Raw genomic sequence first — 22,130 nt, forward strand, 5'->3', positions numbered from 1 at the left:
GAGCTGTTTCCTTGTTCTGCTGGATCTCTCAGCGGCTTTTGACACCATCGACCATAACATCCTTCTGGATCGTCTAGAGGGTTTGGGAGCTGGGGGCACTGTCATGCAGTGGTTCCGCTCCTTCCTCCTGGGCCGTGTTCAGAAAGTGGTGGTGGGGGATGAGTGTTCAGACCCCTGGGCTCTCACTTGTGGGGTGCCTCAGGGTTCTGTCCTCTCCCCCATGCTTTTTAACATCTATATGCAGCCGCTGGGAGAGATCATCAGGGGGTTTGGGCTGGGTGTCCATCAGTATGCTGATGATACCCAGCTCTACCTCTCTTTTAAATCAGAACCAGTGAAGGCAGTGAAGGTCCTGTGTGAGTGCTTGGAGGCGGTTGGAGGATGGATGGCGGCTAACAGATTGAGATTGAATCCTGACAAGACAGAAGTACTGTTTGTGGGGGACAGGAGGCGGGCGGGTGTGGAGGACTCCCTGGTCCTGAATGGGGTAACTGTGCCCCTGAAAGACCAGGTGCGCAGCCTGGGAGTCATCTTAGACTCACAGCTGTCCATGGAGGCACAGGTCAACTCTGTGTCCAAGACAGCTGTTTATCAGCTCCATCTGGTACGCAGGCTGAGTCCCTACCTGCCCACTGACTGTCTCTCCAGAGTGGTGCATGCTCTAGTTATCTCTCGCTTGGACTACTGCAATGCGCTCTACGTGGGGCTACCTTTGAAGGTGACCCGGAAACTACAACTAATCCAGAATGCGGCAGCTAGACTGGTGACTGGGAGCGGCCGCCGAGACCACATAACACCGGTCCTGAAAGACCTACATTGGCTCCCAGTACGTTTCCGAGCACAATTCAAAGTGTTGGTGTTGACCTTTAAAGCCCTAAACGGCCTCGGTCCGGTATACCTGAAGGAGCGTCTCCACCCCCATCATTCTGCCCGGACACTGAGGTCCAGCTCCGAGGGCCTTCTGGCGGTTCCCTCACTACGAGAAGCCAAGTTACAGGGAACCAGGCAGAGGGCCTTCTCGGTAGTGGCACCCACCCTGTGGAATGCCCTCCCACTAGAGGTCAAAGAGAACAACAATTACCAGACCTTTAGAAGGCATCTCAAGGCAGCCCTGTTTAGGGAAGCTTTTAATGTTTGATGGATTTCTGTATTTTAATGTTTGATGGATCTCTGTATTTTAGAATTTCCGTTTTGTTGGAAGCCGCCCAGAGTGGCTGGGGGAACCCGGCCAGATGGGCGGGGTATAAATAATAAATTATTATTATTATTATTATTATTATTTTTTTAAGCATGAGGTTTGAAATAGGCAGTGAGGTTTGGGGCAGATGAACACATCACAGTTCAGCACACCTTCATTATAATATATGCAGTGACTGGCATTTGATTGTCCCTTTATTTGCCTACCTTAATCAATATTTTAATCAGAGCTATAATTCTTCTTTAGCTATACTTGCTTCTTAAAGTGAAAGAGTGTTATAGCACTACAGTGGAACCTCGGTTTATGAACACCACGGTTTACAAATTTTCGGTTTACGAACGCCGCGGACTCATCTGGAACGGATCAATTCACTTTCCATTACTTTCAATGGGAAAGTTTGCTTCAGTTTATGAATGCTTCAGTTTATGAACAGACTTCCGGAACCAATTACACCCATGCTTCGGGTTAAGTACGCTTCAGGTTGAGTACTGGAACGGATTAATCCACTTTCCAGAAGTCCTCCTCTTGCATTCTGTGATATAAGTGAGGAGAAGACCTGTGGGATCAAGGACACTAGCTCTGCCCTTCATCCCCATCCTCATCAACCTCCATGAATTGGAGAGCCAGTGTGGCATTGTGCTTAGAGTGTCAGACTATGACCTGGGAGAGAGAGACCAGGGTTCAACTCCCCACTTGACCATGAAATGCAATGGGTGACTTCTGGCCAGTCAGCCTAACCTACCTCACAGAGTTATTATTGTGGGGATTAAACAAGGAGGGGGAGAGCCATGTATGCTCCCTTGAGCTCCATTGAGAAAAAAGTGGGATATAAATGTAAATGAATGAATGAATGGTCTGAAATGGGGAGAGTCATATGCTCACAGATGTTCCCCATGCTACATTACTCATGTAGGCTCTCCAAGTAATGGGGGGAACTTGATTTTCCAGGATTTCAAATTGCGTAGGGAGCCTACACAAGTGCAGGAGGTTCCCTCCTTCAGACAGTCACTCTTCCACAGCTAGTGTGCTTGTCCTCACAAACAATATTCATTCACATGTGGAATTTCCAGATCACCATAATGCCCTAATAGGGCTAAGATACAAAAGGGGAAATGTGTAGCCGCTTCAAAGTTGTTATCCTTTACAATTACCATCACTACCCTATGAGTATGATTATTCCCATGTTCCAGGTGGAGGGACAAGGCTGAGAACGAATGATGACAAATTAAATATATTTACATGCATTATGAAGCCTTTACTCTGAATTGTAAGGAAGATGAAAGGATGGAGGAAGTTGGATGGACAACTGTCAAGAGGTCATAGATGCTTTATCTGATATTCCTGTATTGCAGGGGGTTGGACTAGATGACCCTTGAGTCCCTTCCAACTCTGCGGTTCTATGATCCTATGATTCTAAAACCATTACAATACATTTCTTATACAAGAGAAGCTGGTGTTGAAGCCCATGTCACTACAGTCCCCACTTCCTCCTGTTTAGTGATCAAGTTCCGCCTTTTGTACCAAATGCCAAATCTTGCCCTTTGGAGTTTTGTTTTGTTTTAAATGAAAATTAGTGAAATAGAAACAATTCAATCTCACATTGCCCAAATGTAAGCACACACGACTATACCAGTGAATTGCAGCAATTAGTCTGGCCTAATGGAAACCCAGCCAGATGGGTGGGGTATAAATAATAAATTTATTATTATTATTATTGATGCAGAACACATAAATCTTGATTTCCTTTATTTGAGACTGCTACTTTTCAGAAATCTAAGTTAATGTAATATTTTAACACAGCTCTCATTGGACCTGACTGGCCATTTAAACAAAATTAATGGGGTTGTTGAGCTTAAACCTTTTATGCTTTAGTTTACAGCATGGATCCAGTTTTTTATTTTATAAAAATAACAGCAGTAGAAGAAGAAAAATTGCATAGTCCCGAGGGACGCTGAGATTATACAAGAAAGATATGTCCAAATTTCATATTCAAATGTCCTGGTCATACTATGCAAAAATAAATAAATACTGTTTTGCTTGAAAGATATTGAATATTATTTTCTCACTCATCCTAGTCAAATTTGTATATTTGATCAATCAAAACTTGTTCCAGATTCCAGAGCAGGAGAATCAATCTGAACATTCAGCAGAACCACAAGGTTCAGCTCCTGCTGTCCTGGATCCCTTTCAGGCAGCATCCCTGGGGGGCCTCCTGGGGCTGAGGAAGGTAACCGTGCCTAGAAAAGTTGCACGTCCAGGAGAAGAGTTCAAGGCTGGCCATCTCACTGACTGCTAGCATTTTATGTGCAGGGAATTGTCTCATGGAGAAACATTAAACTCTGAAATTCTTCATCCGGAGCTTGAAAAGGTATTAGGAAAATTGGGTTGTTATGCTGAATGTTTAGATTAATTCCTGAAAATCTGAACAAACATTTTAGGGTGGGGGAAAACCCAACACCTGTAATATATTATAACTATTTTGGCCATTACAAATTGGGGGGTTGGAGATGCTTACCGGTTTGCAGTCAACTGGTTTACCATTCATATCAACAGCTGGAGGTGTAAGATAGTCCCAGTTACGGCCTTTGTTGAATGTTATAAGAGTGGTAACTTTTCCATCCTTTTTTTGATTAGCCAAAAACACTCCTTTGACTCCCCTAATCTACATTACAAACACAAAATGTAGGAAGGTTAGTAAGCAGTATTCATAGCCTTCTCTAACATATATTTAATGGCAGTATTTTGCTACTGGGTAACAAAAAAGTGAGTATGCCAGTTGCTTATCTACATAACCATTTATTTTTAGGGAAAAAAATTAAAAAAAAAATTCCTTCCAGTAGTACATTAGAGACCAACTACCATAAGTTTGTTATTGGTATGAGCTTTCGTGTGCATGCACACTTCTTCGGGAAGTTCTTTAGATTAAATAATGTGAAATCCATGGCCAAGACCTCCAATCCAAGGACCAATCTGGGCATGTGGTAACTGCACCAGATGCAGAATAAGTATTCCACATGTGTAAGATTGAAAATTCCACTAAGCATAGGGGACAAAGGATAGGTCTAGAGATCTGTCTTCTGTCTATGGCTAAACAATTCTCAGGATATATTGGCCGCCAAATTTTAGCTGTTTAGAATAGATAATGTGCAAATACCTTAAATACTTTGGGATGCAAGTCTTACCTCTTACTCTGAGAGGGAAAGAGTCAAATACGCAGCTCAGAAATATGCAGTTCTAGTAATCAAGAGCAGACTAGTTGTATACCAAATTCTGACCACCTGGAGGCCCCTTATCTATTTGGGGGCATTTGTCATATCCTCTATTTTGAAAGGGGGGGTAGTACAAATGCCCAATTTTTCTAGTAATTAAGATTCTTTGGGTTACAGACATATAAGATTTCAGGTGTCTAGAAAAGGTAATGCGGAAAGACGCTAACAGGTCTAGCACTCCATGAGTGAGGCCAGTGGAGCCTGCACACTGAACAATCCTCCCTCTACAGGTTGGAGCAGCTCCACGAACCCCCAAAGGTGCTCTCTCTCTCTCTCTCACACACACACACACACACATACACTCTCTCTCTCTCTCTCTCTCTCTCTCTCTCTCTCACACACACACACACACACACACACACACACACACACACTTGGCCAGATACAACAAGTTCAACCATCACCCTCACAAAGAGAGTAAGGTGTATTTATACTAACATGACTATTCCATTATAGCAAAAAGAAGAACAATCGTTCTGATTCAAAAGTAGTCAAAGGAGCAGAAAGGAACAAGGCTCGAGGAATAAGAAGAGTCAGCAAAATAAGGGCCTAATAAACGAAGAGCATTTTACCTCCAGAATATCTATTAGCACATTCTCCTCAGGCTGCTTGGTGCTCCTGACATTCTCTAGCACAATGGAATAGGAGACGCCCTGTGCGTCAGACTGGTAAAGGTTGTACGTATCTGTCTGATACCATTCCTGGATAGCTACAAACACATGGCTCTCGTCAGTGCTGATAATTTGTAAGTCCTGAAGGGGGAAAGATCAATACAAAATGAAATGTATACCAGACAAGACAGCATTTACAACCAACTCACGCTTGCCAGATGCCAAAAAAACCCTATTATAATTCTCACCCCACAGACCCTTCTCACATGTATTATTTGGGACAGAAAGGCTGAAGGGTAAAGAATATGTAGCATTATCTGCTAGCACATTATCTGCTATACAAAATAGATAAGACTCTGTTGTTTCCATATGATTACAAGATACAACATCTCTGTGGACTGAGGAGAATGGAAATGATAGCCTCTGCAAAGGGGGAGCTGGGTTGGCTTGTGTGATTATACAGCAAGTTACCCATGTGGGATACCGAATGGGGAGTATAACTTGTAAGAAGCATCATATGGTATCAATCAATGATGCAAAAGTGCTTGTGAAACTGCAGGGGATCAAAAGTAGCTTGGGCCCCTGGCAATCTAAGTTGATGAATGAGAAGTTTGACCTTGCACCAGCTAACATAGGCAGTGAATACTCTGAAAGGCTGGTTCCCTAAACTGTAGTAACCCACTTTCACCAGGAAATGAGCACCAAGAAATTATGCTCCGAACAACAACTGCCTGTCCTCTATCTACTTCTTTTGGGTTGAAGTGGTAGAATAGATGGTTGCCACACACATCAGATTCCCAGTCCGAGGTCTAAACTTGTGTATGGGACTGAGACTGAATTTGTAGCCATGGTGAGGATGATATCTAATTCTGAGGACTGAGAAAGGCAGACTTAACTAAGCCCACTGTCACTGTTGATCATGATAGGTTCCTGAGTTCAGTGCATCCTCTCGGTCACTTTTCAGGTATCATCATTCACTCTACCAATCTCCCCTCTACTTCCTGGTGTAAATTTCCTTTCTTGTCCCTTTGCCAGCTTTATCCATGCTGTGCAGATGCAAACCAGGGTTCCCATCTTAGTCAGGGATTTGATGTGAGTATGCAGACCCTTCATTGCGGTAGCATCACAGATATGACCAAATGGATACAGTATATAACTCCCCATGCAGAAATGCAACTTTTCACAAACAAACAGTGCTTCCACATTAGTGCTAGTTCAGTGCAAGTCTTCCAGGATGCATGTCCACTTCTGAGGCATTTGCTTAGGAACCGAATGCAAGATGAACTAGACCTTAACACAAGGAAGACAGACGGTATATATAGGTACACTGAGAAAGGATTGGGTATGTGTAGGTAAAGCTCAAATTGACACTAATTCCCAATGGTGACACCTGAATTAATGAACTTATTTAAGTTACAAATTGACATCCCATCCTTTTGTTGTAGTATTTCCAGGGCAAATAATAAGCAAAGGTTAAAGCAATACAATTTAATAAAACAGCATAGTAGCAGCCTGAGAAAATAAAATGTTTTTCCCTTCCTCCAAAGGGACATAAGAGTGGGCACTGGACAAGCCTTCATGGAGAGACCCGTCCAAAAACAGCACCACAACTGAGGGCTCTTCCAGACTGTTGCTTTTTTTGTGGTGGGATGCAATCACATGCCAGCAAATTAAGTTGAAACAAAAAAAAAAATTCCTTCCAGCAGCACCTTAAAGACCAACTAAGTTTTTTATTTTGGTATGAGCTTTTGTGTGCATGCACACTTCTAGCTCATACCAAAATAAAAAAACTTAGTTGGTCTTTAAGGTGCTGCTGGAAGGAATTTTTTTATTGTGTTTCGACTATGTCAGACCAACACGGCTACCTACCTGTAACCAGCAAATTTAGGTTGAGGACATTTTTCTGATGAAAGTATTTGGAAAATGCACAGGGATAACATTCGCTTGACACAACATTGTCTAACACACCCACATACAAATAATAATGGATGCTCAATATGTAGTCAACGTTGTCAAGTGTCCCTGCAGGGTGAATGTTTGATAAACAGGCTGTCCGGCAGCAACCCGAGGAGGCCCTCTTTGCAGATTATATCCACTTCACCTCAGGAACTGGGGGCCCATGGAGAAGGGCTTCCAAAGAAGATCCCAAAGCATGGACAACATGGTGATACTGAAGTAGGTGATCCTCCAGATATCTAGACCTCAAGCTCTGAGGGGACTATTACACACAGGGAGAATGTGGGGGTACATTCCCCACAATTTCATATAAGGATATTTCAGTGTTGGGCTGTGGGTGAAGTGGAACAACTACCAGTTTGGAGCAAGTAAACTACAAGCAACTCCCTGTTTGCGTGGTGGTTGCGTTCTGACACACTGAGTGCTTCGACAGGGTGTGTAAGTAAATAACTTTTGTACTAGCCGTTGGCCATGACAAATCTGAATAAAAAATAAATACATGTAAAGGGATGCTGCACCACAAATAATAGTGTCTATTTAGATCTCTGCATTTCCTTCAATGCTATTTTGTCCAGGGTCGTCTTTCTGATCTTTTTGGCCGCCAGAGCAATAAGGGCTACTTGGTGAGTCATTGAAACATTTACATTGCTAAGAAGTCATAGGATCTTCTCTGCTGGGGAGAAACATCTTTCCTGTACGGGTGGTAGGGTGAGAAATTGCCTCCGGGCTCCAGTGTGTAGTGGGAGATGTCCTCCAACTGTGGTTGCCCACATATACAGAGTGTCTTCACTCTGTTGTGTTGTATTGTCCATCCAGGGTGGTGGAGGGCATAGCTTGAAAAGGCAGCTCAGTAAAAGCGAATCTTAATGAGGCTGGCCAGAGATCTGACAGGTAACTGGCTCTAAAATGGACAATTTTTAGAAGGGTGTGTGTACAAGCCTGCCCTGCCCCGTTCCACCCCTCCCAGAGACGAAAACGAAGCACATGTCAATGGTTGCACATGTTCCGAACACATGCTACCAGGACGCTAGGTACCTGTATTTAAACATTTGCACGGAAGAATTAGTGGGAAATTCTATCAAAGCACAGAACAAATCTATTTGGGGCTAAGAAAAGGGACAGGAATTTTGTGGATAATTACCTTAGGTAATGCATACTTTGGCAATTTCATCTGTACAAATTCATTCCGAAGGTGAGACACATAATAGTTTCTTTGATTTACTGATGATGTCTGTGAAAGAGAAAAGGTTGGTACCATTTTATAAAGGGTATCATCAGTTTCTAACTATTAAAGAAACAAAGCTCATTACTGATGATTAATACTGGAAATTTCAATGTCACTATATAGCTTCTCAACATAATGCTGGTACAAATCAAGAAGCTCTCAGTTCAAATCTTGCTTCCACCATGAATTCACTTGGTGGCTTCAAAAGAGACTCTCACTCTCTGAAGACAAATTCTCCTTTCCATATGAAATTTGACCTGCTGAGTAGAGTGGCAGTGACTTTTCAAAAGTGGGGACTTGAAATGTGAATTGCTCCACTTGAAGGAGGCCTCAAATATCAGGGACTAGCTGGTTGAAGAGGAGGGGTGGGAGGCACCAGCTGGGGAGTCCACTAGGGAGGCCCACTAAGGCTCTGAGGAGGAAGGCTCAGAACCCAGAGAGTGGTGGTGAGACACTGAGGACAAGTCAGAGGAAGAAGCAGAGCAGAAGGGTTGGATGCTGCAGGAGCAACAGGCTTGAGTAAGAGCAAAGAAATCAATGCAGACTCAGGACACGGAGCAGAGGAGAAGGGCCCAGAGGCTGCAGGTGCCTCCACAGAGCCTGTCTTTTCTCCTGTAGTAAGCTCCCATCCCCATTATCTCCAAGGCCAAGGAGAGCTTTGCGTGCAGCATAACAAAGAACACAGGTGGCTCCTCCCCGACACGGGTTAAGGCTGCTTAGGAGACATCAGGCTGGTGGGGAGACTTAGTGAGAAGTAGAAGCCAAAGACCTTCAGTCCTGGCAACTGTTTCATGGGGGCCAATCTTGTTTGTAGGCATTGCTGCTTGGTATGCTGTTTTCATGAATAAAGAGCTAACATTTCTGCTTGTCTCTGCATCTTGAGTACTAACTTGCATCTGAATCAACCCTGACACCAGGTTTACTTGGTTTCAAACCCCACCCTAGCTTGGCCTGACTCAAATTTCTGCTCTCGTTCCCCCCCCCCCAATGTCTCCCACCCTTTGTTACCTCGTCCCTAACCTGAAAAGGCCTTATTTTGGAGGGACCTCTCATAGACTGCAAGCGACCCCTTAACCAAAGAAGGGGCCAAAGAAGCTGAATGTTGATGAATTAGCACTTTTGCCTGTCATAGATCTTCTAAGAAACATAATGGGTTACGTGGCCATTTAAAAGATGTTCCTTGTAATAAATTTCCACTTTGGTTCTGATGGTCCTTATGTCACATAGACTACAAACCGAAGCTTTCTAGCCAGTAAGCCCCACGCTGGGGGAGCAAATATGCTAAGGGTTGCATTAAAACTTTTGTAACTTACCTTCCATGAGTGGCATTACCTGAAGGAATATGTAGTCATCCTGCACCGTCAATGAGTTTTTGTCAATGCTATCAATGAAGAGGGCTCTCGGTGTTTTATCGGAACAGTTCTGAATTTGGCAGGCCATGTAGCGAAAGCCTAGAGAGGGCAGGAAACATTTAGGTACCATGCAAATAAATAGCAGAAGCGCTATTTTAAACTACTAACATTCTTTTCCTGAAGCGATTTAAGTTGACCTATTGTGAAAATGCACATGCCACAAAATCTATCATCCAGTAGCTAGTGATATATAAATGTGGGTGGGAGTCCTCCTCCAAAAGTCAGGGATTCTGAGGGATGGATGGGAGCCCATTAGAACTGCTTTGCCGCCCCGTACCTGTCTTATTGGACAGCTGCTGTTCTCCTTTTAAAGAAATTTGCCAGTTGTGAGGCAAACTATGCGGCTTGGGACCCTTGTACCTACGTGACCGCCTCTCCTGGTATGCCCCGCGGAGGACCTTAAGGTCCACAAACAACAATATTCTGCAGATCCTGAGCCATAAGGTGGCTAGATTGGCCTCTACTAGGGCCAGGGCCTTTTCAGTATTGGCCCCAACTTGGTGGAACCCTCTTTCACAGGAGACCAGGGCCCTGCGGGATTTGTCATCTTTCCGCAGGGCCTGCAAGACAGAGCTGTTTCACCTGGCCTTTGGGCTGGACTTAGCCTGACCCCTGTGTTTCCCCCCCCCTCATGGTTTGGATTTATGGACTACTTAAAATGAGGCTTGGGACCCAGGTGGCGCTGTGGGTTAAACCACAGAGTCTAGGGTTTGCTGATCAGAAGGTCGGCGGTTCGAATCCCTGCAACGGGGTGAGCTCCCGTTGCTCGGTCCCAGCTCCTGCCCACCTAGCAGTTCGAAAGCACGTCAAAGTGCAAGTAGATAAATAGGTACCGCTCTGGCGGGAAGGTAAACGGCGTTTCCGTGCACTGCTCTGGTTCGCCAGAAGCAGCTTTGTCATGCTGGCCTCAGGACCTGGAAGCTGTCTGCGGACAAACGCCTGCTCCCTCGGCCTATAGAGCGAGATGAGTGCCGCAACCCCAGGGTCAGACACGACTGGACCTGATGGTCAGGGGCCCCTTTACCTAAAATGAGGCTGCATTTTAAATTTTAATATTGTATTTTAATCTGTATTTTAATTAATTGCTTTTTAAATAGCATTATGTGTAGTATGGCCTACATCTTCTGGAGATGGATGGTACTGAGTAGCAGCAGTGGAAGGCCACTCTTCCTTTCTTGGAGCAATGGGTGAGGGGACAGTCAGCTCCTGAAGCATCTTCTGCTTGAACTGGTTGTTCTAAGCACTGGTAGAAGGAAGCAACTCTTTCTCAGGTCTCCAAATAGCCCAAGAAGGACACTATCCACATATTATTTCAGTACATGAACTTGACCTTAGCTCAGCATTCACTCAAAATTAGGATTACATATTCCTTATTAAAAGCAAGACCAGATCACCATCTTTATAGCCTTTTCAATGAAGCAGAGTATGGTGGCTTGACCAAATTCATCCTATAGTTCAAATTCATCCTATAGTTCTACATTACAGTAATGCAGAAACATTCCTAACACAGAGGTCTTGCACATCTCTTGGGTGCCTGGCAACGTTAGTATACTTAATGGAGCTCAGCTTTGCTGGGCTGGACTGCTTGGTGGAAACCTCCACCAGCCTAATTCTCGTTTGCGTATCCTCACCTGTAATTGTGTACAAAGAAGGCCTGCACTGGGAACTCTGTGCCCCACACTATATATATATATATATATATATATATATATATATTTGCCATGTGAGCTAGTACATCTGCAGCCAAGGATTTGACTTATCTCATCTGAAAAGCCACAACCATCAACACAGGTTCACTCCATTGACAATGACAGGTCATCCAGCCATTGTAGTAGCAAAGCAACAGTAGTAAAGCAATAAATAGAAGTAAAACAAATTCATGATATATGAAAAGTGTGTTTCTAAATAAAACAAAGCAGGAAATGGGGATCACCTCCCCAATGCCTACCTCCTCTGGGATCTCGAACTTCCATGTGAACCAAATTAGGGTCTTCATCAACTCCATCAACTGTCCTGGGAGCATAATGAAACCAAAACTTATTGCAGGACAGCTACAGACCTTGAGTACCTACTTACTTACTTACTTACTTACTTACTTATATTTATGCCCTGCCCTTCCTCCCCAAGGAGCTCAGGGCAGCAGGTAAACAGAAGGATTTATATGCAACTGCTCACAACATCAAGCAAGACGCCATATTTTCTGCCTCCTGATTTTTAAGTATAATATCTCAAAAAATGTAAAAGGTCAAAAACACAAAAATAGGAGTCCAGAGTATCCCTAAAACTCCACTGTAGGTTACATGCAAGCAACACATACATTCCCAGAGTGCACACAAGCAAAAATAATGCATTCCCATATAATACACAGGCCCCTTCATGGATCAATGCCTTGTCGTGGCGAAGGGGCTTGAATAACTCAGAGAAGCTATGAGCTATGCCATGCAGGGCCACCCAAGATGGACAGGTCATAGTGGAGAGTTTTGACTAAACGTGATCCACCTGGAGAAGGAACTGGCAAGCCACTCCAGTATCCCTGCCAAGAAAACTCCATGGACAAAGACAACAGGCATATAAAAGTTATGACGCTGGAAGATGAGCCCCTCAGGTCGGAAGGCGTCCAACATGCTACTGAGGAAGAGCGGAGGACAAGTACAAGTAGATTCAGAGCTGATGAAGCGGCTGGGCCAAAGCCGAAAGGTTGCTCAGTTGCGGATATGCCTGGAAGCGAAAGGAAAGTCCGATGCTGTAAAGAAAAATATTACATAGGAACCGATAATGGTAAGCTGGATGTGGTCAAAAATGAGATGGCAAGAATAAATATTGACATCCTGGGCATCAGTGAACTAAAATGGAAGGGAATGGGCGAATTCAGTTCGGATGACTACTACTGTGGGCAAGAATCCCGTAGAAGAAATGGAGTGGCCCTCATAGTCAACAAAAGAGTGGCAAAAGCTGTAATGGGATGCAATCTCAAAAATGACAGAATGATCTCGATACGAATCCAAGGCAGACCTTTTAACATCACAGTAATCCAAGTTTATGCACCAACTACCGGTGCTGAAGAAACTGAAATTGACCAATTCTATGAAGACTTACAACACCTTCTAGAAATGATACCAAAGAAGGATGTTCTTCTCATTACAGGGAATTGGAATGCTAAAGTAGGGAATCAAGAGACAAAAGGAACAACTGGCAAGTTTGGCCTTGGAGTTCAAAACGAAGCAGGGCAAAGGCTAATAGAGTTCTGTCAAGAGAACAAGCTGGTCATCACAAACACTCTTTTCCAACAACACAAGAGACGACTCTACACATGGATATCACCAAATGGGCAGCATCGAAATAAGATTGATTATATTCTCTGTAGCCAAAGATGGAGAAGCTCTATACAGTCAGCAAAAACAAGACCTGGAGCTGACTGTAACTCAGATCATCAGCTTCTTATAGCAAAATTCCAGCTTAAACTGAAGAAAGTAGGAAAAACCACTGGGCCAGTAAGATACAATCTAAATCAAATCCCTTATGAATACACAGTGGAAGTGAGGAACAGGTTTAAGGATTTAGATTTGGTGGACAGAGTGCCTGAAGAACTATGGATGGAGGCTCGTAACATTATACAGGAGGCAGCAACGAAAACCATCCCAAGGAAAAGGAAATGCAAGAAAGCAAAATGGCTGTCCAACGAGGCCTTACAAATAGCGGGGGAGAGGAGGCAAGCAAAATGCAAGGGAGATAGGGAAAGATACAGGAAATTGAATGCAGACTTCAAAAAAATAGCAAGGAGAGACAAGAGGGCCTTCTTAAATGAGCAATGCAAAGAAATAGAGGAAAACAATAGAATGGGGAAAACCAGAGATCTGTTCAAGAAAATTGGAGATATGAAAGGAACATTTCGAACAAAGATTACCATAATAAAGGACAAAAGTGGTAAGGACCTAACAGAAGCAGAAGACATCAAGAAGAGGTGGCAAGAATACACAGAGGAATTATACCAGAAAGATATGGAGGTCTCGCACACCCCAGGTAGTGTGGTTGCTGACCTTGAGCCAGACATCTTGGAGAGTGAAGTCAAATGGGCCTTAGAAAGCACTGCTAATAACAAGGCCAGTGGAAGTGATGATATTCCAGCTGAACTATTTTAAATTTTAAAAGATGATGCTGTTAAGGTGCTACACCCAATATGCCAGCAAGTTTGGAAAACTCAGCAATGGCCAGAGGATTGGAGGTGATCAGTCTACATCCCAATTCCAAAGAAGGGCAATGCCAAAGAATGCCCCAACTACCGCACAATTGCGCTCATTTCACACGCTAGCAAGGTTATGCTTAAAATTCTACAAGGCAGGCTTAGGCAGTATGTGGACCGAGAACTCCCAGAAGCGCAAGCTGGATTTCGAAGGGGCAGAGGAACCAGAGACCAAATAGCAAACATGCGCTGGATTATGGAGAAAGCTAGAGAGTTCCAGAAAAACGTCTACTTCTGCTTCATTGACTATGCAAAAGCCTTTGACTGTGTCAACCACAGCAAACTATGGCAAGTTAAAGAAATGGGAGTGCCTGATCACCTCATCTGTCTCCTGAGAAATCTCTATGAGGGACAAGAAGCTACAGTTAGAACTGGATATGGAACAGCTGATTGGTTCAAAATTGGGAAAGGAGTACGACAAGGATGTATATTGTCTCCCTGCTTATTTAACTTATATGCAGAATTCATCATGCGAAAGGCTGGACCAAATGAATCCCAAGCCGGAATTAAGATTGCCGGAAGAAAGATCAACAACCTCAGATATGCAGATGACACAACCTTGATGGCAGAAAGTGAGGAGGAATTAAAGAACCTTTTAATGAGGGTGAAAGAGGAGAGCGCAAAATATGGTCTGAAGCTCAACATCAAAAAAACCAAGATCATGGTCACTGGTCCCATCACCTCCTGGCAAATAGAAGGGGAAGAAATGGAGGCAGTGAGAGATTTTACCTTCTTGGGCTCCTTGATCACTGCAGATGGTGACAGCAGTCACGAAATTAAAAGACGCCTGCTTCTTGGGAGAAAAGCAATGACAAACCTAGACAGCATCTTAAAAAGCAGAGACATCACCTTGCCTACAAAGGTCCGTATAGTTAAAGCTATGGTTTTCCCAGTAGTGATGTATGGAAGTGAGAGCTGGACCATAAAGAAGGCTGATCGCCGAAGAATTGATGCTTTTGAATTATGGTGCTGGAGGAGACTCTTGAGAGTCCCATGGACTGCAAGAAGATCAAACCTATCCATTCTGAAGGAAATCAGCCCTGAGTGCTCCCTGGAAGGACAGGTCGTGAAGCTGAGGCTCCAATACTTTGGCCACCTCATGAGAAGAGAAGACTCCCTGGAAAAGACCCTGATGTTGGGAAAGATTGAGGGCACTAGGAGAAGGGGACGACAGAGATGGTTGGACAGTGTTCTCGAAGCTACGAACATGAGTCTGACCAAACTGCGGGAGGCAGTGCAAGACAGGAGTGCCTGGCGTGCTCTGGTCCATGGGGTCACGAAGAGTCGGACACGACTAAACGACTAAACAACAACAACAAATACTACACAGGCAGTTCAGGGCAGTAAAGCCCCACCCCTTCACTATGACATAATTGTTTGTTTCAATCAGAGCAGATAGCAAGACCAACGGCATATGTGTTAGTGGAAGTTGAACCACAGCGGAAAAGAAATAGGCTCTGAAATAAAGCTTGTCAATGCAGCCTTCTCTTCATGACATTTATTCTTTCCTTTCTACATAATCCTTCCTTTTCCAAAAAGTAATTGCATTTGTTTTCAAAATAACAAAACCAGGAAATAAATTTGAAAGCAACACACAATTATTTCTAATAGTCATTTCTGATTATTTTCAGCAAGTGTAACCGTTACAAAATTCAAATCAATGTGCTGAATACGATGTCTAAAGCTCTTAATCCCCTTGGCTCAGTCCACCTTATGGAGAATTGTCTGGAAAGCTTCTGCTCTCTTTGTCAGGGTAGATCTGCAGCAAGGAAATTTTCCTGGAGAAGCCTACCAGGCAGCAGGTTGCATCCAGTGCTTCATGAGAACAGGACTTGCCCTTTCTCTCCTCTGCTGGCCCACCCCACCCCACAAAACATCTGCAGCAGATTTTGAGGGTGTACAGGGGAAAGAAGAGTAGGGGGAAGCACTGGTGTGTGAGCAGAAGTCTGATGCGTGAGCAGAATGGCAGCATTGGCAACAAACCAATATCATTATTCAGTTTTGAATGTCAGGTTACACTGTTTCCATTCTACAATTTTTTGAGTTCTTATTTGAACATGGTGAGTCTGCTTTTAGTTATGATGCTCTGCTTTTGTTATTCCTGTCTGGGTGTTCGTAGGCAGTCTCATTTCTTATTTCTTTGTATACCTATTTTTTTACTCTTGCATACCATTGTGGTTACAGGTAGGTAGCCGTGTTGGTCTGCCGTAGTCGAAATAAAATTTAAAAATTCCTTCCAGTAGCACCTTAAAGGTAAAGGTAAAGGGGGCCCTGACCATCGTGTCCGACTCTGGGGTTGCGGCGCTCATCTCGCTCTATAGGCTGAGGGAGCTGGCGTTTGTCCACAGACGGCTTCCGGGTCATGTGGCCAGCATGACAAAGCTGCTTCTGGTGAACCAGAACCTTAGAGACCAACTAAGTTTGTCATTGATATGAGCTTTCGTGTGTATGCCATCTGAAGAAGTGTGCATGCGCACGATAGCTCATACCAATGACAAACTTAGTTGGTCTCTAAGGTGCTACTGGAAGGAATTTTTTAATTTTTTAATTTTATATACCATTGTGGGTAATTCTAATGGGAAGTTAACTAATTTTAACAAACAAACAAACAAAGTCAATAGCATATCAAATTAATAGATGTACATACAATCACCTTTAAAGCCCTATGTGGCTTAGGACCCTTGTACCTATGGGACTGCCTCTTGTGGTATGCCCCGCGGAGGACCTTAAGGTCCACAAATAATAACACTTTGGAGATCCTGAGCCATAAGGTGGCTAGATTGGCCTCAACTAGGGCCAGGGCCTTTTCAGTATTGGCCCCGAATTGGTGGAATGCTCTGTCACAGGAGACCAGGGCCCTGCAGGATTTGACATCTTTCCGCAGGGCCTGCAAGACGGAGCTGTTCCGCCTGGCCTTTGGGTTGGACTCAGTCTGACCCCTATTTCCCGCCCCCTTAGGGTTTCGATTTGTGGGCTACTTTAAAAAAAATAATTTTAAACTGTATTTTAACTCATATTTTAATTAATTGTTTTTTTCTTTTACGTTTTATTGTAATTATATTGGTGTCAGCTGCCCTGAGCCCAGTTTTGACTGGGGAGGGCGGGGTATAAGTAAAAATTTATTATTATTATTATTAATCATCCCTAAAGTCTTGAGGAAATTAAGGGTGTTAAATTGGCAACTCTATTATTCTGTACTAACTCCTAACACAGAGAATATGTGTCAAGAAAAATCTAAAATACCACTTTCGTGGTGGGACCATTTGTTCCCTGTCAGGGGGACTCCCTACAGGGAGCCTCCCCGCATCATCCTGACCAGCACTTCGCCCAGCAAGAGTGGTAGCAGTGGGTCAGGGGGAAACGGAATGGAGGAGGGAAGGCTCAACGAGGCATCAGAGCCCTGCACCGCTCCAGCCAACAAGTAGAAGAGGGAGCACAGCCTCTTCTGGCGCCCATATTGAGGCACACACCCAAACACAGGGTTAGAGGGCGGCGTTTCGGGGTGCCCAAGCTTTTATGCTGGCCCAGAAGCAGAAGGGCACCATTGCCGGATTCTGCGAGTGACTAGGAGGTCATGTTTTCTGTTATCTCTGCACTGTAAATAGTATGCACAATAAAACCCTTAAAGACAGAGCAGACTGGAGCATGTTTACTCGGGAGTAGCCGCAACAATCCCCTGACATTCCCATTTCATGCAGCAGGCTTTATTGGATAATTGGGTTGCCTCCAAAATCCACATTTAGCCACCAAGGCTGTATTATACCCAAAACAACCCTTAAGAGATTCTGGCCAACTTTTTCTTGCCTCTAGTCAACACTTGATTCCTAGCAGTGTGAGCAAATTTAGTTCTTGTGCAGATTTAGTTCTTGTAAACTCTTCATGCTGCACAAAGGAAGCTTTATAACCAGACAGAATCTGTCATATCTGTGTAATTGTTATTTTCTAATTACCCCCCTCCCACGAGGCATTCACTCTTATGTATCTGATCCAAGAGATTTCAGAAATGTCATCCTTTGAATAACAACCTAAACCCTCACTAACATCACAGATGGCCCTAGAGAATTTTCTTCCATTTGTCCTTCTGCACCAAGCCAGGAAATCAGCTAACCTTGAGCTTCCCAAACACATAAATGGAGTCAAGATTTATTACCACTGCTCGATCATCCAGTCAAAACAGCATTATTCATAAGTACAATAAAACAACTAGCTCAAAAGAAGTTGTTGCTGCTGCTGCTGCTGCTGCTGCTGCTACATACTGATCTATTGGGGATTACTTTTATTTTAAAAAAGTGTACTGAATAAGCAGTCTGCTCTAATTAGCATGAAAGGCTAATGTCTTCTGGCACTTTGAGTTACTTGGAGAGAAAGCAAATAACTTGATCTTCACAACAGAGTATGCTTAATTTATGGGCTGTGGTTTTTTTTACTAAATGTCCAGCATTCCACACTGTGCATTTTCTTTACTTTTATTTTAATTATTTATCTCTATAAAGAACACAGAAGAACAAAGGCAAATGAGGTATAAGCAGAATAGAAGGCTATATGGAAGTACAATGTTTCGAATAATATTAAAGACTGAAAGCTGTACATCACAGAACATACAAAGTCAATACAGTGGTACCTCGGTTTATGAACACAATTGGTTCCGGAAGTCTGTTCATAAACTGAAGCGTTCATAAACTGAAGCGAACTTTCCCATTAAAAGTAATGGAAAGTGAATTAATCCGTTCCAGATGGGTCCGCGGCGTTCATAAACTGAAAATTCATAAACCGAGGTGTTCATAAACCGAGGTTCCACTGTACAAAGGTGGAATAATTTAAAGGACTACATTTCAAAAAAGTTAATCGTTTGAAGACTTCCAGCCTAATTTTCTTTCAGATATATATCATTAATATTTTCATAGAATCATGAAATCAAACTATTCCTATAATTCTTTATTGCCACTTAATGTAGGTAGCCACAGGCTCCCAACCAATCAGTGCTTCCTGACACTTCAACATTTTGAGTATCATGGTTGGTTTTATCATTTAATTATTACAATGCTACCCCTACCCTTCCAGGGCAGCAAACACCAAAGTGGTAAAATAACATATAGAACAGTCAGATCAATTCCAATCTGTTACCTCCAAGGATGTGGACAGGATGCTTGGACAAGTGAAACCAACCACCTGTCTCCTTGATTCTTGCCCACCCTGGCTCATAAAAGTGAGCCAGGAAGGACTGAGCGATGGGCTCTGTGGGGTGGTGAATGTTTGCCTCTGTGGCGGAGCCTTCCCAGACCTGCTGAAAGAGGCGGTTATTAAACTGCTTCTTAAAAAAACATCTTTGGACCCGGCCAATATGGCCAGCTATCGCCCAGTCTCAAATCTTCCATTCTTGGGCAAGGTAATTGAACAGATGGTCGCCGAACAACTCCAGGCACGCCTGGGGGACGCGGACCATTTGGATCCCTTCCAATCAGGATTCAGACCTCATCATGGGACTGAAACTGTCTTGGTCACACTGGTCAATGATCTCTGGTGGGGTTAGGAACAGAGGGGGAAGCTGTTTCGTGGTTCTGCTGGATCTCATAGTGGCCTTTGATACCATTGACCATGCTATCCTTCTGGACCATCTATGGGAGATGGGGCCACTGGTCATCAGTGGTTCCGCTCCTTCCTCCTGAGCCGTGTCCAGAAAGTGGTGTTGGAGGGTGAGAGTTCAGACCCCTGTCCTCTCCCTCTTGCTCTTCAACATCTATATGAAGTTGCTGAGAGAGATAATCAGGGGGGTTGGGCTGGGTGTTCAGCAGTATGCGAATGATACCCAGCTCTACCTCTCTTTTAAATCAGAAGGCAGTCATTGTCCTGTGTGAGTGCCTGGAGGCAGTTGAAGGATTGGTGGTGGCTAACAGATTGAGGTTGAATCATGACAAGACATAAATACTGTTCTGGGGGGACAGGGGGCGGTTGGGTGTGGGGGACTCCCTGGTCCTGAACGGGGTAACCATGCCCCTGAAGGACCAGGTCTGCAGCCTTGGAGTCATTTTGGACTCACAGCTGTCCATGGAGATGCAGATCAATTCTGTGTCCAGGGCAGCTGTCTACCAGCTCCATATGGTACACAGGATGAGACCCTACCTGCCCGCAGACTGTCTCGCCAGAGTCGTGCATGCCCTGGTTATCTCCTGCTTGGTCTACTACAATGTGCTCTATGTGGGGCTACCTTTGAAGGTGACTCAGAAACTACAACTAATCAAGAATGTGGCAGCTAGACTGATGACTGGGAGTGGCCGCCAAGACCATATAACACCAGTCCTAAAGGATATTCACTGGCTCCCAGTATGTTTCCGAGCACAATTCAAAGTGTTAATGCTGACCTTTAAAGCCTTAAATGGCCTCTGTCTAGTATATTTGAAGGACCATCTCCACCCCCATTGCTCAGCCCAGACACTGAGGTCCTCCTCTGAGGGTCTTCTTCTTCTTCTTTTTGCGCACAATATTATCCAACTTTGCACACAATATTATTTTGCCCGAGTGACCTGTGCCCTGATATATGTTTTTGTGTGTTCTATACTTCCCACATTCATTTTTCATCCATTAATTTGCTATATGAATCCTCCTTACAAGAATGGTAGTTTGATTGGGTTTTGTCACATAAAACTTAAAAGTAGTGATTCAAGCAATTATACTGAAATAAGTGGATCAGATTGTGGAATCAAATATATAAAATAGAAGTATATTATCTAGTGTTTAGTGGGGCTGAGTAAATTTCTCAGTGACCTTTGACACAGGGCTCAGATCTGCAGGCGCAGTTTTCTGCTTTGTTGCAATGAATTGGAAAGCCTTTGGAATATGCGAGTTCTTTGTCTAAATCAGAGCTCACATGCTGCTATCAAGTCAGTGGATAAGGGTGACACCATGCATTGAAGAAGCAGGACTAGTTGTATTTATTCTACCATCTCTACAGAAACCACAGATCACTCAATTGTATTAGGTTTCCAGGTGTTGCTGGACGGCCAGTTCCCTGAATCCTTGAACACTGGCCATGCTGGCTGGGGGTAATGGGAGCTGGAGTCCAATAATATATGGAGGGCCAAGGATTCCCCAGGCCTGGAATAGTGTATTCCTTCATCCAAGGATAGTTTTCATCAAACCACACTAACAAACCAACAAAAGATCTGCCTTAACTCTAATTTCTGGAGAGCAACATTATGTTTCTGTAAGGGGAAGGGCTTATAGAGAACAGCCCCCCCCCCCCGTCATCAGAAGCAGCCCATCTCCAAGCAGTCAGGAAAGCGAAGGGGCGGATGAGGAAAGTCAGGAAAGTGAAGCGAAGGGATGGATGAGGAAAGTCAGGAGACGGAAAGGGAGTGTCAGACCTCTGGCCACATCCAAGAGCCCCTGCTCCACAGGCAGGAAGAGAGGGAGAGGGAAAGAGAGGAGAGGAATCAGGCGGACCGCAGACCCTTCCCCCCCCCCCGACACCGGAATTGAGGAGGGGGAGAAAAGGGAGGAGATTCACTGTCCCGAGGCTTTTATGTTGGTCCAAATCACGGAAGGGGGCAGTGCCGGATTCTGATTCGGAACGAGGAGACATGAAACCAACAGCTTGCTACAGACTTCAGAAAGACAAGCATGTGGAAGGTCGTTACTCAGGAGTAGTCACAACAACCTTGACAGTTTCTTACCAAAATATATGGTCTTTTGACACATGATCCTGCAGGAGTGTCCATTTTGTCCCCAAGTCAAGAGATGCATAAAGCTTAAAATATAATAAAAACAGAACGTGTTAGTACAGTTTTTATTTAATCCTTCTTACAAAGTGCAATAAGCACAGGCAAATGAATTTTCAAGGCTGGAAGTAATATGGGAGCGAGCTGTCCAGGTGATCAAATTACTGGCTGCCATCATTTCAATTGGTTTAAATATCAACAAAACATGACCAAAAAGGAAGCAACATTCAGATTCATATAAATAACCATAGCATAATAGAATGGTTCACACATGTACATTCATCGTCATGACTTTCATATACCTAATATCACTTCCTTACCAGCTGGTTTCATCTCAAATCCAATGCTGTTCAATGGAGTCTGTTCAGTTATTCAGCTGCTGAAGAATAGTATGATATGGATGTGTGTAGCGTACAGCCTACACTGAATGACCTGAATAATAATTTTCCATTGCTAAATAATGCCAACCTTATCTGAATACTATTCCTCTAAAGTGGTTAGAGC

The 22,130-nt window shown here is 43.8% G+C and overlaps 1 protein-coding gene across 1 annotated transcript in view; it reads right to left on the reverse strand.

Moving 5' to 3' along the window:
• Window positions 1–22,130, reverse strand: part of SORCS2 (sortilin related VPS10 domain containing receptor 2) — a 138,977-nt gene that overhangs the window by 50,625 nt on the left and 66,222 nt on the right. Inside the window, exons 5-10 of the mRNA XM_035103573.3 lie at window positions 21,582–21,655; window positions 11,620–11,684; window positions 9,592–9,710; window positions 8,176–8,265; window positions 5,040–5,219; window positions 3,714–3,860 (exon numbers count right to left, since the gene is read on the reverse strand). Coding sequence (XP_034959464.3) covers window positions 3,714–3,860; window positions 5,040–5,219; window positions 8,176–8,265; window positions 9,592–9,710; window positions 11,620–11,684; window positions 21,582–21,655 — 675 coding nt within the window. The remainder of the gene's footprint in view (window positions 1–3,713; window positions 3,861–5,039; window positions 5,220–8,175; window positions 8,266–9,591; window positions 9,711–11,619; window positions 11,685–21,581; window positions 21,656–22,130) is intronic.

This window comes from Zootoca vivipara, chromosome 8 (assembly GCF_965207765.1).
Source record: "Zootoca vivipara chromosome 8, rZooViv2.hap1.1, whole genome shotgun sequence".
Classification (NCBI taxonomy): Eukaryota; Metazoa; Chordata; class Lepidosauria; order Squamata; family Lacertidae; genus Zootoca; species Zootoca vivipara.